General features: G+C 42.8%; 1 protein-coding gene across 2 annotated transcripts in view; it reads right to left on the bottom strand.

Annotated features, from left to right (window-relative positions):
- SLC37A1 (solute carrier family 37 member 1) overlaps positions 1-18,617 on the bottom strand; it is a 49,770-nt gene extending 31,153 nt beyond the window's left edge. The window contains exons 1-8 of one of the 2 annotated variants that reach the window (XM_006137867.5): positions 18,005-18,617; positions 14,080-14,338; positions 12,331-12,412; positions 7,754-7,880; positions 3,611-3,689; positions 2,648-2,783; positions 1,040-1,116; positions 85-251 (exon numbers count right to left, since the gene is read on the bottom strand). In XM_006137867.5, coding sequence (XP_006137929.1) covers positions 85-251; positions 1,040-1,116; positions 2,648-2,783; positions 3,611-3,689; positions 7,754-7,880; positions 12,331-12,412; positions 14,080-14,135 — 724 coding nt within the window. In that variant the 5' untranslated portion in view covers positions 14,136-14,338; positions 18,005-18,617. The remainder of the gene's footprint in view (positions 1-84; positions 252-1,039; positions 1,117-2,647; positions 2,784-3,610; positions 3,690-7,753; positions 7,881-12,330; positions 12,413-14,079; positions 14,339-18,004) is intronic. The other variant, XM_014581016.4, reaches the window with a different exon arrangement.
- Positions 18,618-19,734: the final 1,117 nt, after the last annotated feature.

Below are 19,734 nucleotides of genomic sequence, written 5' to 3'. Positions count from 1 at the left end.
TTTGCATTGTGAACAGGGGATTTCTAGCATAGGATGGACAGTTACATTATTTTTATAAATAAAAATAAGGAAATATATACTTACGTTCAACAAGAAACAGAAAACAAACGATCCCCAGGCAAGCAATGATAATACCAGGCACCACAAAAGACAGACCCCAGCAGGTAGATACCCAGTAACCAGCAATTAATGATCCCAAGATATTTCCTACTGAAGTGTGAGAATTCCAGATTCCCATGATCAAACCTCTCCTGCAATCAAAAGGATGCCAGTGTTAGTTATTCTACTCATAAACAATATTAACAAGTTACTTGCTACAACAACATGGGCAGCAGGTATAAGAGGCTTGGGGGGCTAAGCCTCCGCATATGGAGCAAGAAATGCCAAATGGGGCACACATTCTTTTGGGGGTGCACCAGCCCAATGGCTTTGGAGTGCTGCTGCTGGAAGCTCCTGAGAACCAAGAAGTGTGGGAGTGTCTTCCACTGACGCCCAGATCATGGCCCTGTGTGGACTCAGCCTGCGCTTTGCCCTGAAGCCCTGCCCTCACTTGGCTTCTTCCCCTGTGGCTCACCCCCACTGCACCTGCTTTCCTGGAGGCTCCGCTCCTGCTCTGCCTCTTCCAAAGGCCCTGCCCACCTGCTACTCTCTCCTCTGTGCCCTCGCTACCCCATTACTCACCGTTAAAGCAGGAGGGGGCAAGCAGAAGTGAGTAGGTGGGGGGGTGGAGAGGAGCAGAAGAGACTGACTAGGGTTGCGCCCTCCTGGTGGTGAAGGGCCATGATATGAGCCCCAGTATTCCCCCCCACACACTTCTAGGTTGCTTCCCGTGCTCCCACCCAGCCTCCCCAAATACAAGAGTCGCACACTGTCTATGAATGACAGACAAGTAATTTACTTATTTTTAAAGGCTCTTCCCTAAAAGACTTAATTTAAAAATCACCTAGCTCAAATGGGAGTTCTGACACTAGCTTCGCCAGGTTTTGTAATAAGGCCCTAAAACCACCCACATGTAGTCCCAGTACTTTAAATATTTTACCTTCCTTTTCCAAACCAGTTGCCAATGCAGGTAACAACACTGGGCCAGCCAGTGGTTTGCACCAACCCATTAGCTATCTGAAATCATATTTCAAAACACTTTATGAATATGAAATTTCCTACACAATTCATGTTAAGTGCTTCCTTAGAAGCTAAACTGCACAAGAATAAGCCTACATTAGCACTTAAAAAGTAACATTATAATTAATATTAGATTAATATTCCCCTCCCCCCACACTAATACCTTCATTCTTCAGCAAAAGCAAAGTAATATATGCACATCGTGTTTTATCCAAGGATTTCAAAGCTTTTTATAGCGCGTACCTGAACAAACTGAGCTCCTGATCTCAGTCCCAGAAGGGGTGAGGCTTTGGGCAGAAGGGGCGGGGCAAGGGTAGCTGGCCCTCCACACTGCCTGGAGCACACTGCGCCATTGTTCACACAGCCCTTAGGGTATGTCCAAACTACATCCCTCTTTCAAAGAAAATGAGTACAGGATCTTTCGAAAAAGGGTTTTTTCCCCCTGAAAGAACCCCCTCTAGATGGCAGTTTCACTTTCGAAATAGCCTTTTTGAAAGACTGCACGGCCGCCATTATGCAAACAAAGCGCGGGAAATTCAAATCCCAGCTTAATTTGCAATTTCGATCTGTCTAATTTACATCCCTCTTTCAAAAGAGGGATGTAGTTTAGACATAGCCTTAGAGTCCCCTGGAGCGTGCAATGCAGTGCTCCAGCAGCAATTTAAAGGGCCCAGGGCACACTATGGACATAATAGTAGCAGCAGTGGCCGGAAGCCCCAGGCCCTTAAGAATTGCTGGGACCTCTTATGCCCTCCTGTTGGCGGGTCTGCTCTATAGCAGTGGAAGAGAAAGTGATGTGAGCGGATCACTCCCCTGAATGTGTGTCTTTGGTCTCAGACTGATGAATACTTCAGGGAAGCAAGGCTCTTTCGTAGCTCACCCTGCTAGTTACAGATAATTTTTACATGCTAGCTGAGATAGTGTGGGTATGTCTACTTGATCTGGGAATTGTATCTCCCACTTGAAGTGTAGGCATACCCTAAATGAGTCAAGAGCACAAGCCCTTTCACTTAAGATTTGATCCAAAGTCCATTGACATCAATGCAACATTTTTCCATTGATTTCAATGGGCTTTGGATCAGACCCACAGGATTTCTGAGAATTTCCACTCCTTGGGTTTTTGTTGCAACAGTTGGTGATCTCAAATACTTTCACCAGTTCAGGAAACCACTCAGAGAAAGCCAGTACCCTGCATTCAGGTCATAGCAGACAGGTAAATAAATGTAAATGTATTTGTTTTCAAAGGTATAGAATTATTCAAGTTTAGGTTTAGACACATTCATGATCTGGGATTTTAATCAGTGCAAGGGCTTTTAAAAAAATATTTCATTTAAAACAGATCTTCATTTTTAAGACTATGCATTTCTTGAGATGCTAGTGCATGCAAACTCTTTCATTCCATCCTGTTTTAAATGCAATTCTGTCTTGTTTTCAGCAATGTAACCATTACATGTTAATGACACCTGAAAATAAATAAATAAACGTGGAAAGACAATGCCACTAAGGAAACTAACAACAGACTGCTCACCTGTGCTATCATGTAGAACCACAGGTTATGTATATTATAGAAATAGCCCAACCCAAACATTGCAGTGAAGAGTCCACTGGCAAGCATTCCAGCTGTTAGATAATACCGGATAGGCAGTCGCTCTCCTATTATACCACTGCAAATGTACAGAAGTAAAGGGAGTAAAATATTTAAAAGAAACATTGTGAAACATTTCATACAAACTTTCATCCCAAATACAGAATGTTAAATTTCTACATCTATTAGGGTTTCCCCCTGGAAGTTTCAACAGAAATTATAATTAAAATTGAGCAATTTGTAAAATGTGATTCAATTAAATAATAAGAAGTATTGGGTTCATCATATGACAAATGCTGATATGGAAATAATAAATAGAATGGTTTTACTGTGGGCATAATGGGAATTGCTTTCAACACAACTGTTAGTGTCACAGTGGGAGTATCCACACAGCAGCTGGGAAGTGTAATTCCTAGCTCAAGCATGCACTAGCCCTGCTTGAGATAGTGCTCTAAAAACAGAAGCATGAACATAGTAGAGCAGGACTGTGCCTCAGGACCTCGGAGAGGATTATATTCAGGGAACAAGCCCACTATGTACTCAGGTGGCTAACTGATATCACCACAGTCACCCTGCTCCTTTTAATCACTAGAGCTAGGGTATGTGTATGTCTACCAGATCCAGGAATACTCATTGATGTATATGGGCTAGACTAGACTGTCACCTGTGATACATTTCTGTTCAAGGGAATACGGATCCTTCCTATGAATTTCTGTAAGAGTCTCAGGATAGATACATTTTTCACAGGGCTTGAAGTGAATGTAACAATCCAAGTTTCTGCTCCCTTATCTTTAGTGATTACTCATCAGAAGCTTCCCAAAAGAGAAGGATAACAAATTAGAAGTGATGCAGCTGTCTGAATTAATAGTTCAAGTAGTATGGGGGGAGAAAAAAGAAACAAATTACCTCAAATACATTCCAACTGCATAAGCACACAGAAACGAGTAATCCAGGGCTCCCAGTAATTGCTTGTAGTTGTTCTTGTCTAAGAATATATTTTCAAAACAAATCAGTGGAAAACATTTATCAATAGCTTTCAAGCCCTTATACATTACATGTACAGATCTTGGAAATCTTTTTTTTAAAAGGTATTTTTAGTCTTAAGTGAATTTTCTAGTAGAAAAAAAAATAGAAAATGTCAGTTGCTGACATTTTGCATTCTGTTTAAAGAAAGAATACCATAATTTCTGTTTTCCTCTATTAAATATTAGAAAAAAATTTGTTCAGAGTATTCTTAATCTCACCTTGATACATCACTGAAGGATTACCACACGGATAGAGATGCAGAACTGTCAGCTTTGAATGATTCTCAACTACTGGGCCATCCCATGGAACAACGGTCTTTCTACACAAGGCCGTAGGAGGCTGGGATGTGTGCCGGGTGGATTTGGAGATTCTCAGGCTGGGCCTGCATTTACAGTAGCTCTTCTCTGCAGACACTTGCTGCAGGGATAGGAAGGGTTCTCTCATCACTCTAGTAAATCCACCTCCCTGAGCGATGGTAGCTAGGTCAACAGAAGAATTCTTCTATTGGCCTAAGAGCTGTCTTCATGTGGACGTAAACCAGCTGAGTTATGTCACTTGGGTAAGGATTTTATACACCCGAATGATGTAGCTGGGTCAATCAATTCCATCTAGCGTGAACCAGCCCGCAGTTTGAGCACGTTGTGACAGATTTTGCAACCGAGTCCAGTATTGATGGGGATAATACTATAGTAATTTTATTAATGGGGTTTTTTTTGGTGAGCCAAGGATTGTAGGCAACTCCAGTGGGAAAAAGTTACCACTGGTTCCTGCAGAAATTAAACGCAGTAGGAGGGTGATGGAGGCAAATCACTCAGGCTGTAAATCTCTATAGAGCAGTGCCATCCTCTGGGAAGCTTTGCATGAAATCCCTGACCCACCGTGATAAACAAACCATTCATAAATATACAGTATATCTCCAACGATCCTGCAAGTGGATGCAATATTGAAGGGAAAATGCAGGTGCAGCACACAAACTTAAGAGAAGGATAAAAAGAACTTAAAGGAGAACTCTGCTCAGCTTGAAATGCTGATGAGCCATTGACTCACAACAAGGGATTTGCACTCTTCTCTAGTCTGTGCGTCTCAAAACTGTTATTTTCAAAGTTCTGTAACTTGAGTGCTGTACCAGCGATGTGACTGTGGTTAAGAAATTCTGCTCCTTGCTTACCTGCCACATTATCCCCAACATAGGGATATAAGTGAGTAGTTGACTAACCATTGAACCTAGGCTTATCAGTTAGTCAAGTTGACTACTCAAATTTCCCCCCTCCTTGGCTGCCTGTAGATCAGAGGCAGAAGCATGGGGGGTAGAGGGAGGGGCAAGAGGAGGCTGCCACGAAGCAGCCTTTGTCCACTGGGACTCCCCGTGGACGGGGCTGCTGTCAGAGTAGCCTCTGCCTGCAGCTAGCCCGGGCCACTGTGGACAGGGGCTGCTCTGGCTGGGCAGGCAGCCCGACTCAGTTCCAGCTCACACCAGGTCCAGGACCTACTCCAGCTTATTTGCAGTTTAATTGTAGTGGGAGCCAAGCTGCCTGCATGCCCAGCTCTTACTACATTTAAACTGCAGAGCCACAGCAGGGGTAGCTCCCAGAGCTGGCGCAAGCTGAGCCTAAGTGCTTCTTCCCTCATGGACTACTCAAGTAGTCGATAAAAATTCTATCAGCTACATGATTAGCAAATTACCCACCTCTTAACATCTTTACCCCCAAAGGGTAAAGCCCACAGTACACACAGACTAAGTGAAACTCTGTGACAATGAGTGTAAGCAACTGGGGGATAGACAGCAGAGACCAGTAAGCAGCATCTCAGATGCTGGTTTGCAGCGTCTAGGGTGGCTCAATGGTAGCACCCCACTTCCTAACGAAGCATGCCTCAAAGAGCCGGGGTTGGGGAAACTTTTTTAGGTCGGAAGCGACTGACCCACAAAAAAATTGGTTGGGGGCCACACACAAGTGAGAAGGGGAAGGGAGGGAAACATCCTTTACCTGACCCCAGACTGAGAAACCATAAGCTTTCCCATGAGCTGGCTCAAGGTAAGTTGAGGGCTGGGGCCAAGGCTGGCTCACAGGCTGAAGGTTCTCTGCCTCTGCCCTCGAGAGTCTCAGAGCTATATAGAGTGGGTTACAAGGCCACTTGGTAAAACAGCCTACATACAGCTCAGAGTGCAAGATCACAGCCTTAGAGGTCACAGCCTTAGAAATCATTGAATAGTTTCTCCTTTGCTAGTGGGCTATCACATCTATTAACATTCCCTGTTAATGATCAGATATTGAACACAAACTGTCAAGCACTTATTCAAAATCTATTATTATATTCAAGTTATTATGGTTTTAATGTGTAAATAAGCAAAACATAGCTAAATTGTAGTTAAAGGGCTTTCTAAATGAGCATACAGGCAGTCCCCGACTTATGCGGATCCGACTTATGTCGGATCCGCACTTACGAACGGGGCTCTCTCGCCCCGGAGCTCACAGGCAGCGGTCAGCCACCTCGAGCTCCGGGGCGAGAAAAGCTGCTCCCGGTGCCCCTAGTCTGCTGGGGACCGTCTCCAGCAGACCAGGGGCATCGGGAACAAACCCGCAGCAGCGGCGGGTTCCCGCGCTTCTGAGGCTTTGCCAGAGCAAAGCCTCAGAAGCCGGGGACCCCGCCGCTGCTGCGGGTTCGCTCGCGATGTCCCTGGTCTGCTGGAGACCGTCTCCAGAAAACCAGGGGCACCAGGAGCAAAGCGGTCCGGTGCCAGAGCAAAGCCTCAGAGGCAAGGCACCCCCCCCCCCCGCTGCCGCTTTGCTCCCTGTGTCCCTGGTCTGCTGGGGGGGGGGGGGGCGCAGCTAGTGTGCCCCCCCCAGCAGACCAGGCTTTTGTTGTGGACCCTGGGGCAGAGCAGCTGGGGCACTGCCGGTTGGTCCCGCAGCGCCACTGTGGGCACTACTGGACCAACCCGGCAGCACCCCAACTGCTCTGCCCCAGGCGTCCTGATTCAGCCGCTGCTGGTCAGTTTCAGCAGCGGCTGAATCAGGACTCCTGGGGCAGAGCAGCTGGGGTGCTGCTGGGTTGGTCCAGTAGCACTGAGGAGCGGTGCTACTGGAGCAACCCAGCAGCACCCCAGCTGCTCTGCCCCAGACGTCCCCAAGTCAGCCGTTGCTGAAACTGACCAGCGCTGACTACAGGAAGCCCGAGGCACAGTTGCTCTGCCCCGGGCTTCCTGGAATCAGCTGCTGATCAGTTTCAGCAGCAGCTGACTTGGGGTTCTTAAGTTGAATCTGTATGTAAGTCAGAACTGGCGGTCAGTTTCAGCAGTGGCTGAATCTGGACGCCAGTTCCGACTTACATACAGATTCAACTTAAGAACAAACCTACAGTCCCTATCTTGTACGTAACCCGGGGACTGCCTGTATTTTCTTTTTGAAGGTGCCTGCATTTCTAGAATGTGCCCCGTGCCACTGAATAGCTTATAGAGCTGGTTAGAAATTCCATGGGAAAGTCTGACATTTCAAAATTTGTTTTTGTTTCATGTTGGAAACATTTTTCCACAGAATGAATATTCTGGAAGCATTGAATTGTTTTGTTTCAGTGGTATCATACCCATTGAAAGTATTTTATTATATATTATATGATTATAAGATAGAAGTCAAAATGAAACAAAACGAAAGAGCCTAAACAATCAGTTTTGACATATCTCTGTGACAAAAATCTATGGAATTAACAACATCCCATGAAACATTTATATTTGACAAATTTGCATTTTCGGACTGAAATTTGTTCCTTCAAAAAGATTAAGACCAGCTCTAATAGTTTAGACTTCAGCAGTTGTACTCATAATTTATTTAGAAAAGTTATTAAGAGACTTGCCTTTTAAAGCTTCATTTCATTTGTGACACTCACAACATATTAGCCAGGTTTAATTAGAAACAAAACATGCACCTCCTATCCATTTTCCTATGGGAAGGATCCCTGTCATAAATAACAAATTACGACACTTGTATAAATACCCTTATTACAAAATTAGCATGCAGGTCAACTCACCAAATGGCTCCCAACCACACTGAGACTCATTAAATAACTTCTTATCAAGCTGACTGTGGATGGCATATTCTTTGTAGGAGTTGAGTTCAATTTCATTTGGAGGAGCACAGTGCTTATGTAGTTCTCCCTAATGTAGAAAGAGAATTTGACAATATAAAACTCATTTGGCACAAACTCCTGCTATGCACAACAGAGTACTAAATTTAACAAATCTAGCTAATTATGGGCCCTAGCCAAAGCCCATTTAACTCAATAATATGTCCAAATATCAATTAATTGAATAGTCAATTAACCTCACGAATTCTTATCGGTTACTCGACTATTCTATAGTCCCCGGGGGTGCGGCCAGCAGTCAGTGTGCTCCAGCCCCACTCCTGAGAAGCCCTCTGCCACACCGCACTTCTGCCTCTGTATCAGAAGCAGCAGCGTGGGGTGTAAGGTAGGAGCTGGTCCATGAGAGGCACCAGTTTAAAAGCCAGCTCCCCGCGCAGAGGAGCTTCCTGTTACCCCATGCTGGTGCCTCTGATATAGAGGCAGCAGCCTGAGGTGGCAGCAGCCCCTGTCCAGGGGAGAGGGAGTCTGAGCTCCCAGATCCTGTGCAAACAAGAACTGACCTGGGCTACCTGCCCGCCTGGCTCCTAATACATTTTAAATGCAGAGCCACAGCGGGAGTAGGTCCCAAACCCGTAACAAGCCAGGAATGAGTTGGGCTGCTGGCCAACGTCCAATAAAATTTACTGGGGGGTGCGGGGGAAAACGTGTGTAGTCTATAACATTAACCAATTAACTTTTACTTATTGGTTAATCGACTAAACTATTACATCCCTAATGTCTATCCTTTTTAATTTGCAGTGCTGTTGTAGCTGTGTTGGTGCCAAGATCTCAGAGGGTATGTCTACACAGCAAAGTTATTTCGAAATAACAGCCGTTATTTCAAAATAACTTTCCTAGAGTCTACACGGCCAAACTGCTATTTCGAAATTAATTCGAAATAGCAAAGTGCTTATTTAGAATTTGGTAAACCTCAATCCACGAGGAATGATGCCAAATTCGAAATAGCTATTTCAAAATAAGTGCTGTGTAGACACTTATTTCAAAATAGGGGGCCTCCAGCCTTCCCAGGGTGCCCTGGTGGCCACTCCAGCCTCAGCCAAGAACACTCCTCTCCCTCCCCTCTCCACAGAGCCCTTAAAAGGGTAGACTCTGGCCACAGTGCCTGTGCCAGCTCCAAGCCTGCCATCCCAGAGCCAGCAGTCACTGCCCCTGACCCAGTGGCCCCAAAACATGAGCCAGCAAGCCACTGGCAGCCAGCCCTCTACCTCTCCTCAAGAGCAGTCTGCCAGCTCCCAGGAGCTTGCCAGGGCCCGGAGAAGGCGGGCACCTTCCTAGTCCAGGGTGGAGATCATGGACCTTATTCAGGTTTGGGAGGGATGCCCCCAACGTCCATGATCTCTGCAGTAGATGGAGGAATGCGGCCCTCTATGCAGAATAGCTGCCAGCCTGGACACCAAAGGCCACATGTGAACCCAGGAGCAGGTTTCCATGAAAATCAAGTTGGTCTGGCGAGACTCCTATCCCTGAACTTCCCTTCTCCCTTCTTCCCCTTGCTTCCCCCTTCCAGCTCCCTCCTCCAAGGTTTCCCCCTCCCTTTTCCCACTTTCTCTCCTCCTCTCTCCCACCTCCTTTCCCCAGTCTCACCAGAGTTTCATTCCACCCCATCAGTTTTGTTAAATAAAGACAGTTTGTGTTCATGAAAATGTGTATTTTATTTGACATCAGGAACGGGGGTGGAGGGAGGGAAGTGGAAGGATGTGAGGGAGGAATGAGGCACAAGCCCCCAGTGGGGAAGACCAGGGAGGCTCTTAGTACTCCTCAGGGTGGAAGCTCTCCCGCAGGGCCTCCTGGATACTGACAGCCCACCGATGGACCTCCCACATGGCAGCCTGCAGAAAGCGCAGCCAGGCTCGCAGCAACACATCCAAGAGAAGCACCAGAGTGCCCAGGGGCAGCTCTGGCTCCATGTTGCATAGTGCTGTGGTGTCCCAAGTGAGGGAAACCAGAGCACGCAGAGACAAAATGCTTTGCTGTCCCTCATTGAGGTAGGCAAGCAAGCAGGGAAACCTGAGAACCAGCTGTCCGGGGAGGGTGGGGCGAGGTCCCTTTAAGCACAGGCCTAGATAGCCACAGGCAGCAGCCACACAAAGTAACTCCTGACCTGATGCCCTGCCGGACCTGGTTCCGGCCATCCTTAAATGCGATTAAACGTCCACTCGGAGTGGACGTGCTATTTCAAAATAGCAAAATGCTATTTCAAAATGCATTGTGTGTGTAGATGCATTATTTCGAAATAACTTATTTCAAATTAACTATTTCTAAATAAGATATTTTGAAATAATGCTGTAGTGTGGACATACCCAGACAGACAAGGTGGGCGAGGTTATGTTTTTTATGGAATCAGCTTCTATTGGTTCAACAGCCTTTAGAATGGCACAGAGCTCTTCTTAGAGTCAGTCCAACAAAAGATATTCTTTCATCCATCTCATCTCTCTAATATCTACTCTAATGGCTTTGGATAAGTTCCTATGAATGAAGCACCCTTCACCAGTCAGGCTAACAGCAATGTTACAATGACAAACACTAGGGCTGATTAACCACTCTTATGCTTCACTTTCATGTCACTGAATGTCAAAGGATGCCTACAAAGTTTGTCTGGGAGTTACACTGGTATAAGATTAGAGTAAATACAATTCTACACCTATTAGAAGTCAGTGAAATTTTTGCCAAGACTTCACTTGAAGCAGGACTGGGCTCAAAACAGCAGTCCGAATCTAGCAAACAGGTACCTGCTTAACTTTAAGTATTGTGAATAATCCCATCAAAGTCTCTGTGCACAGTGTTAAGTATGTGCATTATCTTTGCATCACCAAGGGAAGTATATTTTATTTCATCCCAGATAATGCAGCACAGCCAAATTTAGGTCAGGGATAGAAGAGAAAACACACTCCATTGAAACTGCAAGGGAAATTTAGGGAGATGAAATGTAATTAGCAGGATTGACACAGCAGAGATCAACACCCTATTATCATTTCAAGTGCTATGGGAACATGAATGATCAGAAACAGACCAAGACTTGGATTTTATATATCATTGGAAAGATGGCATTTCCAACAGCACAGCACACTAATCAATATGCTGAAAAAATGTTCCAGTTCACTCAGCTGTTCCCATAAGTCAACAAGAATATTTCAGTGGTATGGGACACCATATACACCACACAGAAGCAGAATATCTCCATCCCTCTCCCTACGAGGAATGATCTATTCACTGTGTATAAAGGGGTTAATGATTTATATTTTTAAAAAATGCTCATATGTAAGTGACATTCTCAACCACACAGGTGTAAATTTGGAATTAACCTCAGGGAAGTTATTCTGAATTTACACTGCTGTGAATAAGGGCAAATTTGTCCCTATGTCATCTAAAAACATTGCAATACCCTTTCTTCATACAAAATACATTTAATTTTTTCAGTTTCTCTCAAACATTGCTCCTTAGTCCCAAGCACACAGCAATTGCACATACCCATACTGCAAGCTGACGTGCATGACCAGACTTCTAGGTCTGTGAAGAGTTGCACTGACATGACCAGGACTCCATAATGAAGTAGAGATTTACACATACTGATCACATTCCAGGAATGGAGCCTTATGCTCAAGATGAAATGGAACAGGAACATATACTGACACTGCAGAAACAGTATGGATGGGAATTTCACTTTTGACAACTATTCCCTGTCAAAAAATGCTATTTTATAATCTCAGCAAAATACAGTCTAATTTAAGATAACATGGGTTTCATATGAAAGATCTGTCTCTCTCTCGGTGTATATATATGAAGGAAACAGTGTTCAAGTCAGTTTTATCTCTTGCATAAACAGGTTCTTATTGGGAATTAAATCAGAAGGTTAATGAAACACTTGACAGTTTGGAATGTAAACAATGAAACCATCTCTAAGTGATTTGCACTCTGATAACAGGTTCATTTCTTTTTATTTATAGTATGGAGCGAGAATTTTTGGTTTTGATATAAATAGGCTGTTGAAAAAGTTTTAAAAAATATACACAAGAAATAACCTCAAGTTAATATACTGCCAATCTGTTCTAAAAGACTAAAGGCAAAAATGAAACATATTGTATTTCTCTGATTTCACTGCACTAGCTCATGTGTAGTACTGCACAATCCTTTTTGATCATCAAATCCACACAATTTACTCAGTCAAGACTGAGTAACTGAGCAGCTCTAAGACTTCAAGTCCTGATCCTGCAAACACGCATGTACTTTGCTTAACTCGCATGAGGGCCTAAAACCGGAAGTATGCACAGTATTCTATGTATGGTTTCAGCAAAAACATTTATAGTATGAGATTATGGTATGACAATTACCTGTAATTACCTGTATATTGCTTTTATAGCACTGTGGGTTAAACTTGAGCACTGTCTTTCAAAAAAGACAAAAGGATACTTCCCTGTGGATAAAATTAGGAGGTTATTTAAACAAAATGATTCGTTGTTGCTTACCTTAACTATACTAATAGGTTTTCTTGACAAGTGGAAACTAGTATATAGCAAAAAGGTCAGAACAAAAGTGAAGGCTCTGCACCTGTAAGAAAAATATAAAATATAAAAAACACCGATTTTTCTTAAATTATTTCATTCACTAGATTTATATCTTCAAAATATTTCAAAGTATTTACATTTTTCATTTCTTACTAACCCTTGACTCTAAAATGTCTCTAAATTAGCTTTAAACTAGGATCCTCAGGGTGCAAATTTGAGCAATTTCTATAGTTATTTAAGCCAGCATCAGAACAAAGCATCATTTACCCCAGAGGTTCACTGGTTGTTGACAGAGAACATGTTGCTGACTCTTCTCTTCCTTTCCAGTTACTAATGCTATTACAAGTGTAATGTATCCATTTAAATCTCCAAGTGAAGTGTAGGTAGCCACAATACAGTACAAATACCATATAATTGATATTGTGCCAAAACACCATGGCTAACACCACTTCTACTACAAAAAACACCACAGGATCCTTAGTGACCACAAGGAGTCAGGGCTTCAGTTTCGGGTGCTGTCTAATGGATGGTACCTCCAGAAATACAGTAGTAATATTGAATGCATTGGTTAAGCATGGAATTAGAGGCAAACAGCAATTCAGTAACTTGTATAACACATTCTCTGCCACAGGTAATTTTCTGGATTTTCTTGGTCATCACTTTTCCAAGAACTATGTTTAACCCTGCTTAGCTTGCAGAACCAGCACCTGCACAGCAGACTATGCAACTAAGACTACCCAAACACCCCATCTGTGTTTTGGTATCAGAGTTTATAGTGGGTGTTCAGTTATGTCCATTACTGAAGATTGCATTTCATAATAAAACTGCAATTAATCTTCCCTTGCAGCTGTTAGATGAAGTGTATGATAAAAAAAACTGTTCAAATGTAACAGGAAAAACTTAAAAAACAACAAATAGTCTTTAAAGTGCTACTAGACTAACAAAACATGTAGATGTATCATGAGCTTTCATGGGCACAATCCACTTCTTGAAGAAGTGGGCTGTGCCCACGAAAGCTCATGATACCATCTACGTGTTTTGTTAGTCTTTAAAGTGCTACTAGATTATTTGTTGCTTTTTAAGTTTTTCTTAAAGTCATTTATTTACTGTAACAAATCCCATCGCTCTTTCCCTTGAAAAGCCAAGAAGAGCTGAAAAGACCAAAACAGAATTAAAAAGTTGTCAAAAGACTTTCATGTTATAGTTTCCAAGAACAATTAGACAAGTACAGTTATTTATTTTACAGTAGTACCAACCAATATCAAGGTCCTGTTGTGATAGGCACTGTTGCAAATAAAATTGTATTACCCAAGAGAAGAAGGATCTGTGTCTATGATAACCATTGATTTTTTTTTCACAGACATAAACCAAATAACTCAAAATAAAAGGCTGTGATTCATCTCTCCAAGCACATAATATGTGAAGTAAAACAGCAGAAGTGCTTATTCTCTAGCATACAAAATTATTGATGATGGAAATGTGTTCCTGACCCCTATATCACTCTGTACTAGCATCAACTCTCCTGATTAAAAAATTGTTAGCAGGGCTCTTCATTATGCAATAAAAAAACCATTTCTTTAATAAAGACTTATTTTACATTCTAAGAAATAAAAAAAAGTTAGAGAGTCTGAGTCAATGGAATAATCTCTCAGATAACATCTGGTATTATGTGGGATGGATGTTAGTATGGTATACTTGAAAACAACTTACCACTGATCTCTTGTAAATAAAACGATGAAATGAACTCCAGGGGGAAGTTGAGCCATTTACTTCAGTGCCAGAATCGGGGGTTAGGTGACAAAATGCTATGTTTGGAAAAGGATTGTTCCGGATTCAAGCTTTTTATCTAGGATGGTCCTAATGCTGTGTAATTGAATTTTGTGGAACAGTTCTGAAAGATGTCAGACCAAGCAGATCCCCTTTAGGACTTCTCTTTGATATTTTCAGTCACTTTGAATGATCAACTGTTCTGATTTAAAAAGATATTGAAACGTTAGTGTTTTAATTGCATAGTGGTTCCCATTTTCAGTAATGTAAATAAAGTGCTACAACTTTAAAAAAAAAAGACATCAAAAATCTGTAGCAACAGTTTAAACCATTAAAAAAATTATAAATTTCTAAAGGCTACCTTTGTCTCCTTGTTGGTACCACACCCAAATACGTTTTTCTCGATGACATCAGAACAGATAAAAAGACCTCATTGAGGATGTGATCTAAAGATCACTGAAGTTAATGAAACGATCCCATTGATTTCATTTGGCTTTGCTTCTGACCCCAAGAGACTGCAAGTGGGCAATTTCCTACCAGGCAATGATGTATTTTAAAACACCAGATGCGCTCAAATTTCTGATGCCATGGGGAACTTACCAATTCCTGGCCCAATACAGTTATTTTAAACCCTCTCCTCTAATAAGAAAAGGTACATAATAACCTTGATTGCAGATACTGCAGGGTGTACTAGTTACACTGCTGCTTGGCATGTTTGGCCCAGAATGATAAATAATAAGACTGGCCTCCCTAGACAAGCAAAAGAATGTAAGCTAAAGAAAAATCTTAAAGTCCTCACTATTGCTAAGGACTTACTGGATTGTTACATGTCACATAGATGCCAGAGGCATTGATTTGTGAACTTTAGTCCTTTAATCTTTATTCCCCTGTATTAGCAGAAAGAATTGTGCTTCTGCTCTTCCACCAGCAGCCAGTATTCAACACAGTAATGATTGTATCAAAGCTGGCCTAACTCCACTTATATTTTAGATGTTTCAGTTTAAGTCTTTAGATGGAGAAATCTAATCACCCCTGAAATAATTACCCAACACCATGAATTCACTGGTCCACTCCATTATGTTGCCATACGTATTTGTGGTTGCTGTGCACTTGCTTCCTTAGCTTCTCATGCTGACCCTGGTTTAACTTTCCTTTCTTCTTGAGTGAAATTCAGATGTGGTATGAACAGCCAGGTCAAGAGTCCCCCCCTCTCCCCCCACACACACATAACATTCACCCAGGGTTCTGCTGCTGAAGCAGACACACATGAATGACTGCACACGTCAGCTATATTTTTCCATGTTAGTCCCACACAAGTTAGTATGAAGGCCACAATGGAGCTCTGGCAGAATCTTGTGCTTCATACAACTGGTACAAAAGGTTGAAATAATGGCTGCATGGAAAGTGCTGCCCAGCACCCTGACACTAGTTTGTGGGGACTGATTTCACTGTCTTATCCACCACCCACATAAAAGCTGCCAATCTCTGTCTTTATGCATAGGGAGCAGATCTCAGCCTAACTTCTTATGGAAGAAAATTTCAATTGTTTACCACCACATCTATCCACCCACCCGTTCACCAGACGTCTGAAGTGATTAAAAAAATGAAAATGAGAATCCGTGACAAGAGTGACAAAGATGTAGCCATAGTAACAGTTATATTCATTTTATGGCAGCATGGGATCATTAAGTATTAATATTAAGTTGATATCTGAAAGGGGAAGTAGTATGTTACAAAGGCAATGGCAAGCATAATAGGTAACTCATTGAGGAATCATCCTTTTTTATTATTGAAGCAAGTGTAAATACACATCAGAAAAAAAATTAATTCTGTTTTCTAGTGTTTTGTTTTCAGTAACTCTAAGGACTTAATTTTCTAACCTAAAAGAAGCAACTAAGTAGCAGGAAAGGAGCACGTCAAACCTGGTAGATAAATGCAGGGATGGCTCTAGACCCCAGGCAAGGAACATCTTTGGTGCCTGCAGCTCCATTAATTAAACTTTTCAATACCCTATTTTTGTTGCATTTTAGCCTATTTCATGACTTAAAACAAATCCTGCTATATAAGATGATAAATGTACATGCTAGAATCTGTAAATCTGCAAGCCCAGCACCCCATGCAGTCCAGCACCCCAGCAGTCACCTGGGTCGCTTGCCCCTAAATCCAGTTCAGGATAAATGAGTATCTTACCATCTCCTCCTTTTATGATAGTGTGGGGGAAGGCATGCTATAGTTATCTCTGAAATAGTATTTGCAATCTCAGGGCTAGATTGTACCTTTAAGCAAAGCACTGAGCTAGAGTGGCGCATAAAATGCATTATCCCCAGAGACCTTGTGCATTACAGACCTCTGAGGCATAGTTCCCTCTTTGCTTCCTCCCTGAAGATATAATAATTTGTTGTTGGCCTATACCAGTAGCAAATTGCAACAACCTTCAACACTGGCCTAAGCAGTGTTGCACTGGGGGACTAGAGAAAAGGCTCTGTGCCTCTGCCCATTCCTACCTACTCTGGGAGAAGTCGAGTAAGCAGGTATGAAGGAATTCTTCACTCCCTTAAGTCAATATGAAACTCAAAACCTAGCCCTAAACTGCTATTCTCTTTAGCTTATACACTCTCTTAATGTTCTATGTGCCTGTGCTTTGTCATAACTCATAAGGGATTTCAACAACAACAACAAAAAACCTAAACAAAACCCTCAGGAATATGCAACATAGTTGGTGTTATCAGTGATGACCAGCAAACCTGAATCATTCAATTAGTGATAACTGCTCAGTCTCTCTAAGTGTCAATATGCTGAATCAAGGCCACTACTTAAATAGGAATTGTCATTATTGGCTGCATAATGACTGCGTCTCCTAGGGTATTTTGCTAACAGAGGAAAGAGAGAATCGAAGGTTACCTTGTTTAACAGGTAGTGGAATTTCCTGATCTTTATAAAAGCCTACATCCTGGAACGTTTGATTACACATTACAGATCCGTTTCACCAGGATTCAACACCATCCTGAACAGTGCTTATCTCTGGGTTTCATCACTTTAGTGTTGCTTGTCCAAAACACTGTGCCTTAAATTATATATACACACACATGCACACGCACAATTACTACCTTCAAGACAAATACAGGTTTCTTGCAAGACAGTTGGTTGTATAAATGATGCCTAAAAAGTGCACCTCCTATGGTGGTTACCTGACAGGTAACGCCTCCGAGGAAACTTCCTGTTTGGGACCTGCAGCTAAGTAGATTATTACAACTCTTTCAACCCACATGAGAAAAAAGAAACAGAATTTATTTCTAAAGGCACCATTAGGTTCAGTCACAGAACTTCCAAGTGCCCAGACATTTAACTGACTGTACGCTTGGGAAAATGAAGCAGCAAGAAGTTTTACACTCACTATCAGCCTAGGGGGAAATGAGGAGGGCAGCTAACGGAAGATGGACCGCTACCGCTTAACCCCCTTAGCGCAAAACGCACTAGTCTCACTGAAGACAATGAGCTACTCAAGCAAGACCGGGTTCGTCTTGTGTGCAGCCTCGTCCGCGCCAACTGCGGCTCTCCCAAAGGCTTGCTGGGGGTGAAGCAGTGGCAGAGCGAATCAGTGAGGAGGGGGGACCAGCAACCCAGACGCCTCTCTGTTTGGAGCAGGAGCACGAGGCTGTAACTCTGCCTCCGCTGGCCCGTGCCACTCGCTCAGCCTGCCTCCCCTGCATAGGGGACGAGAATGATTCCCAGGCGGAGGGAGCAGGTGCGTCTCTCTTAACCAAGAGCCCTCCTCCCCGGCTAGCCCCACACCACCCGAGCCTCCCCTTTCCCCCAGGGCTCTTCCCCTCCCATTGGTCCCCTCTGAGGCACAGACCCAAGAGCTCACCAGACAATCGCGCTCGGAGGAGATCAAGCGAGGGCTCTTGAGCTGCACAGTCTCGCGCATTGGCCGGTGTTTCCTTGCTGCTTGGATACTTCCTGCTTGAGCTGCCGGGTGTGGCTCCCCCTGGTTTCATTCATGCTCAGCTGGTCCCAGCTCTCGGTGAGCTCTAGGAGAACCTGTTTGCACGGGGCGCGCCTCCCCCCGCCTCGCCCTCTGAATTAGCTCCACATACAGCGCAGGAAGACGAAAGCAGCGCAATGTGCACAAAGACAACACAGCTCCCTTTACAGTTGGCCCATCCAGTGTACGTTCAGCAGCGCTTCTGCCTAGAGAAACCCACGCATGCAAGGCGCTGCAAAGTGTTAGACATTTAATTCCCTAATGTACATCGCAGCTCGGTTTCATTTGTCACACATACTTTCCGGTTAAAAAGGCAAAACTCTCAGGTCACGAATTGGCACAAATTTTAGATTTTATAATCCACAATCCAAAAGGAAATGCCCCACAGAGAAAAATCCATACGGAAAAAAACCCAACAACTTTCCTCCGCTTTGTTTAACACATAATTGCAGGAAGATTGTGCTCCTTGCAGAAGAATCTGAAAGCGAAACTGGCTAGAAACAAGAGAAATCGATTGCTGTGTTTTTATTGGACAAGCCAAGAGAGAAGTAAACAAATATAAAATGATGAAAAGTAGGGCTTTGCTCTTGAAATGAGTCCCACCTGGTGGGAGCTGCATGGACCTTAGTTATATTTTTAAACTTTTATTTTAATCAACAGAAAGCGTTATTTCTTAAAGGCTTTTTTTAAAAAGCATTTTAACCTGACACTTTCTATTTGCAATTCAGGATTTTTGTAAGTTATGGTTTTGTATTTGTTTGAGATTATTTTGAAAATACAAGAGGCATTTACTAGAAAGTGCCTCGTTCTCATAGGTGATATAGTAATTGGCCTTGATTCTTCAACAACTTATGATCAAAGTGTGGGAGTGGATAACATTGCTCCCCATCCACCAAAACACTCATGAAACTTTTGGGAATCAGGCTCTTAAGGAAGAAACTAGGTTCTGCATTTCCAGGAAGATGGGCTTCATCTAATTCTTCCCCCACTTCTCTAATTTGTGTTTTTAAGAATCTATTTATTTTATTCTATACTGAGCAACATTAACAGTTACTAAGTAGCAGCTTTAATTATCCTCCACAGTACAGACAGTTTCTATTTGGTGTAATGTAATAGCCTTGGCTCCAGCAGTCTGCTTACAAAATGTCTCACAACTCACGCTGAAAAGTTATGCTTCATTTCATGTTCTCCCTTGTACTGCCTGTCACAGCTTTCACGGTTAAACTCATTAGCTGCTAATATGATTATGCCTGATCCTGCAAATAAATGTGCTCAATTTTACTCCCATGGCAGGCCCATTCATTTCAATGGGGCTATTCAAACTAATAAAGGTATGTTTGCAGGATCTAGTTCTTGGCATTACGGTGAAGCTTAGTAAAATTACACTAGATAGTTGTGATTTTTTTTAAAAGTACCCCCTTTAAAAATATATAAGTACCCCCCGTAAGTACAGTTTTCAGACACAGTAAATATTTTTCTACCATTGCAACACATTTGTTTAAACATCTTAATCATAGCTGGGCAGGCGATTAAATTTTTGGGTGTAAAAAATACAAAAATAATAAAGTGCTGTAAAACTTAAAACAAAAATTCAGTTCTCTCCAAATTTCAGT

The sequence above is a fragment of the Pelodiscus sinensis genome, chromosome 1 (assembly GCF_052426305.1).
Source record: "Pelodiscus sinensis isolate ZL-2025 chromosome 1, ASM5242630v1, whole genome shotgun sequence".
Taxonomy (NCBI): Eukaryota; Metazoa; Chordata; order Testudines; family Trionychidae; genus Pelodiscus; species Pelodiscus sinensis.
Note: the sequence above shows the minus strand (reverse complement) of the source record. Positions and strands in the feature narration are given on the sequence as shown.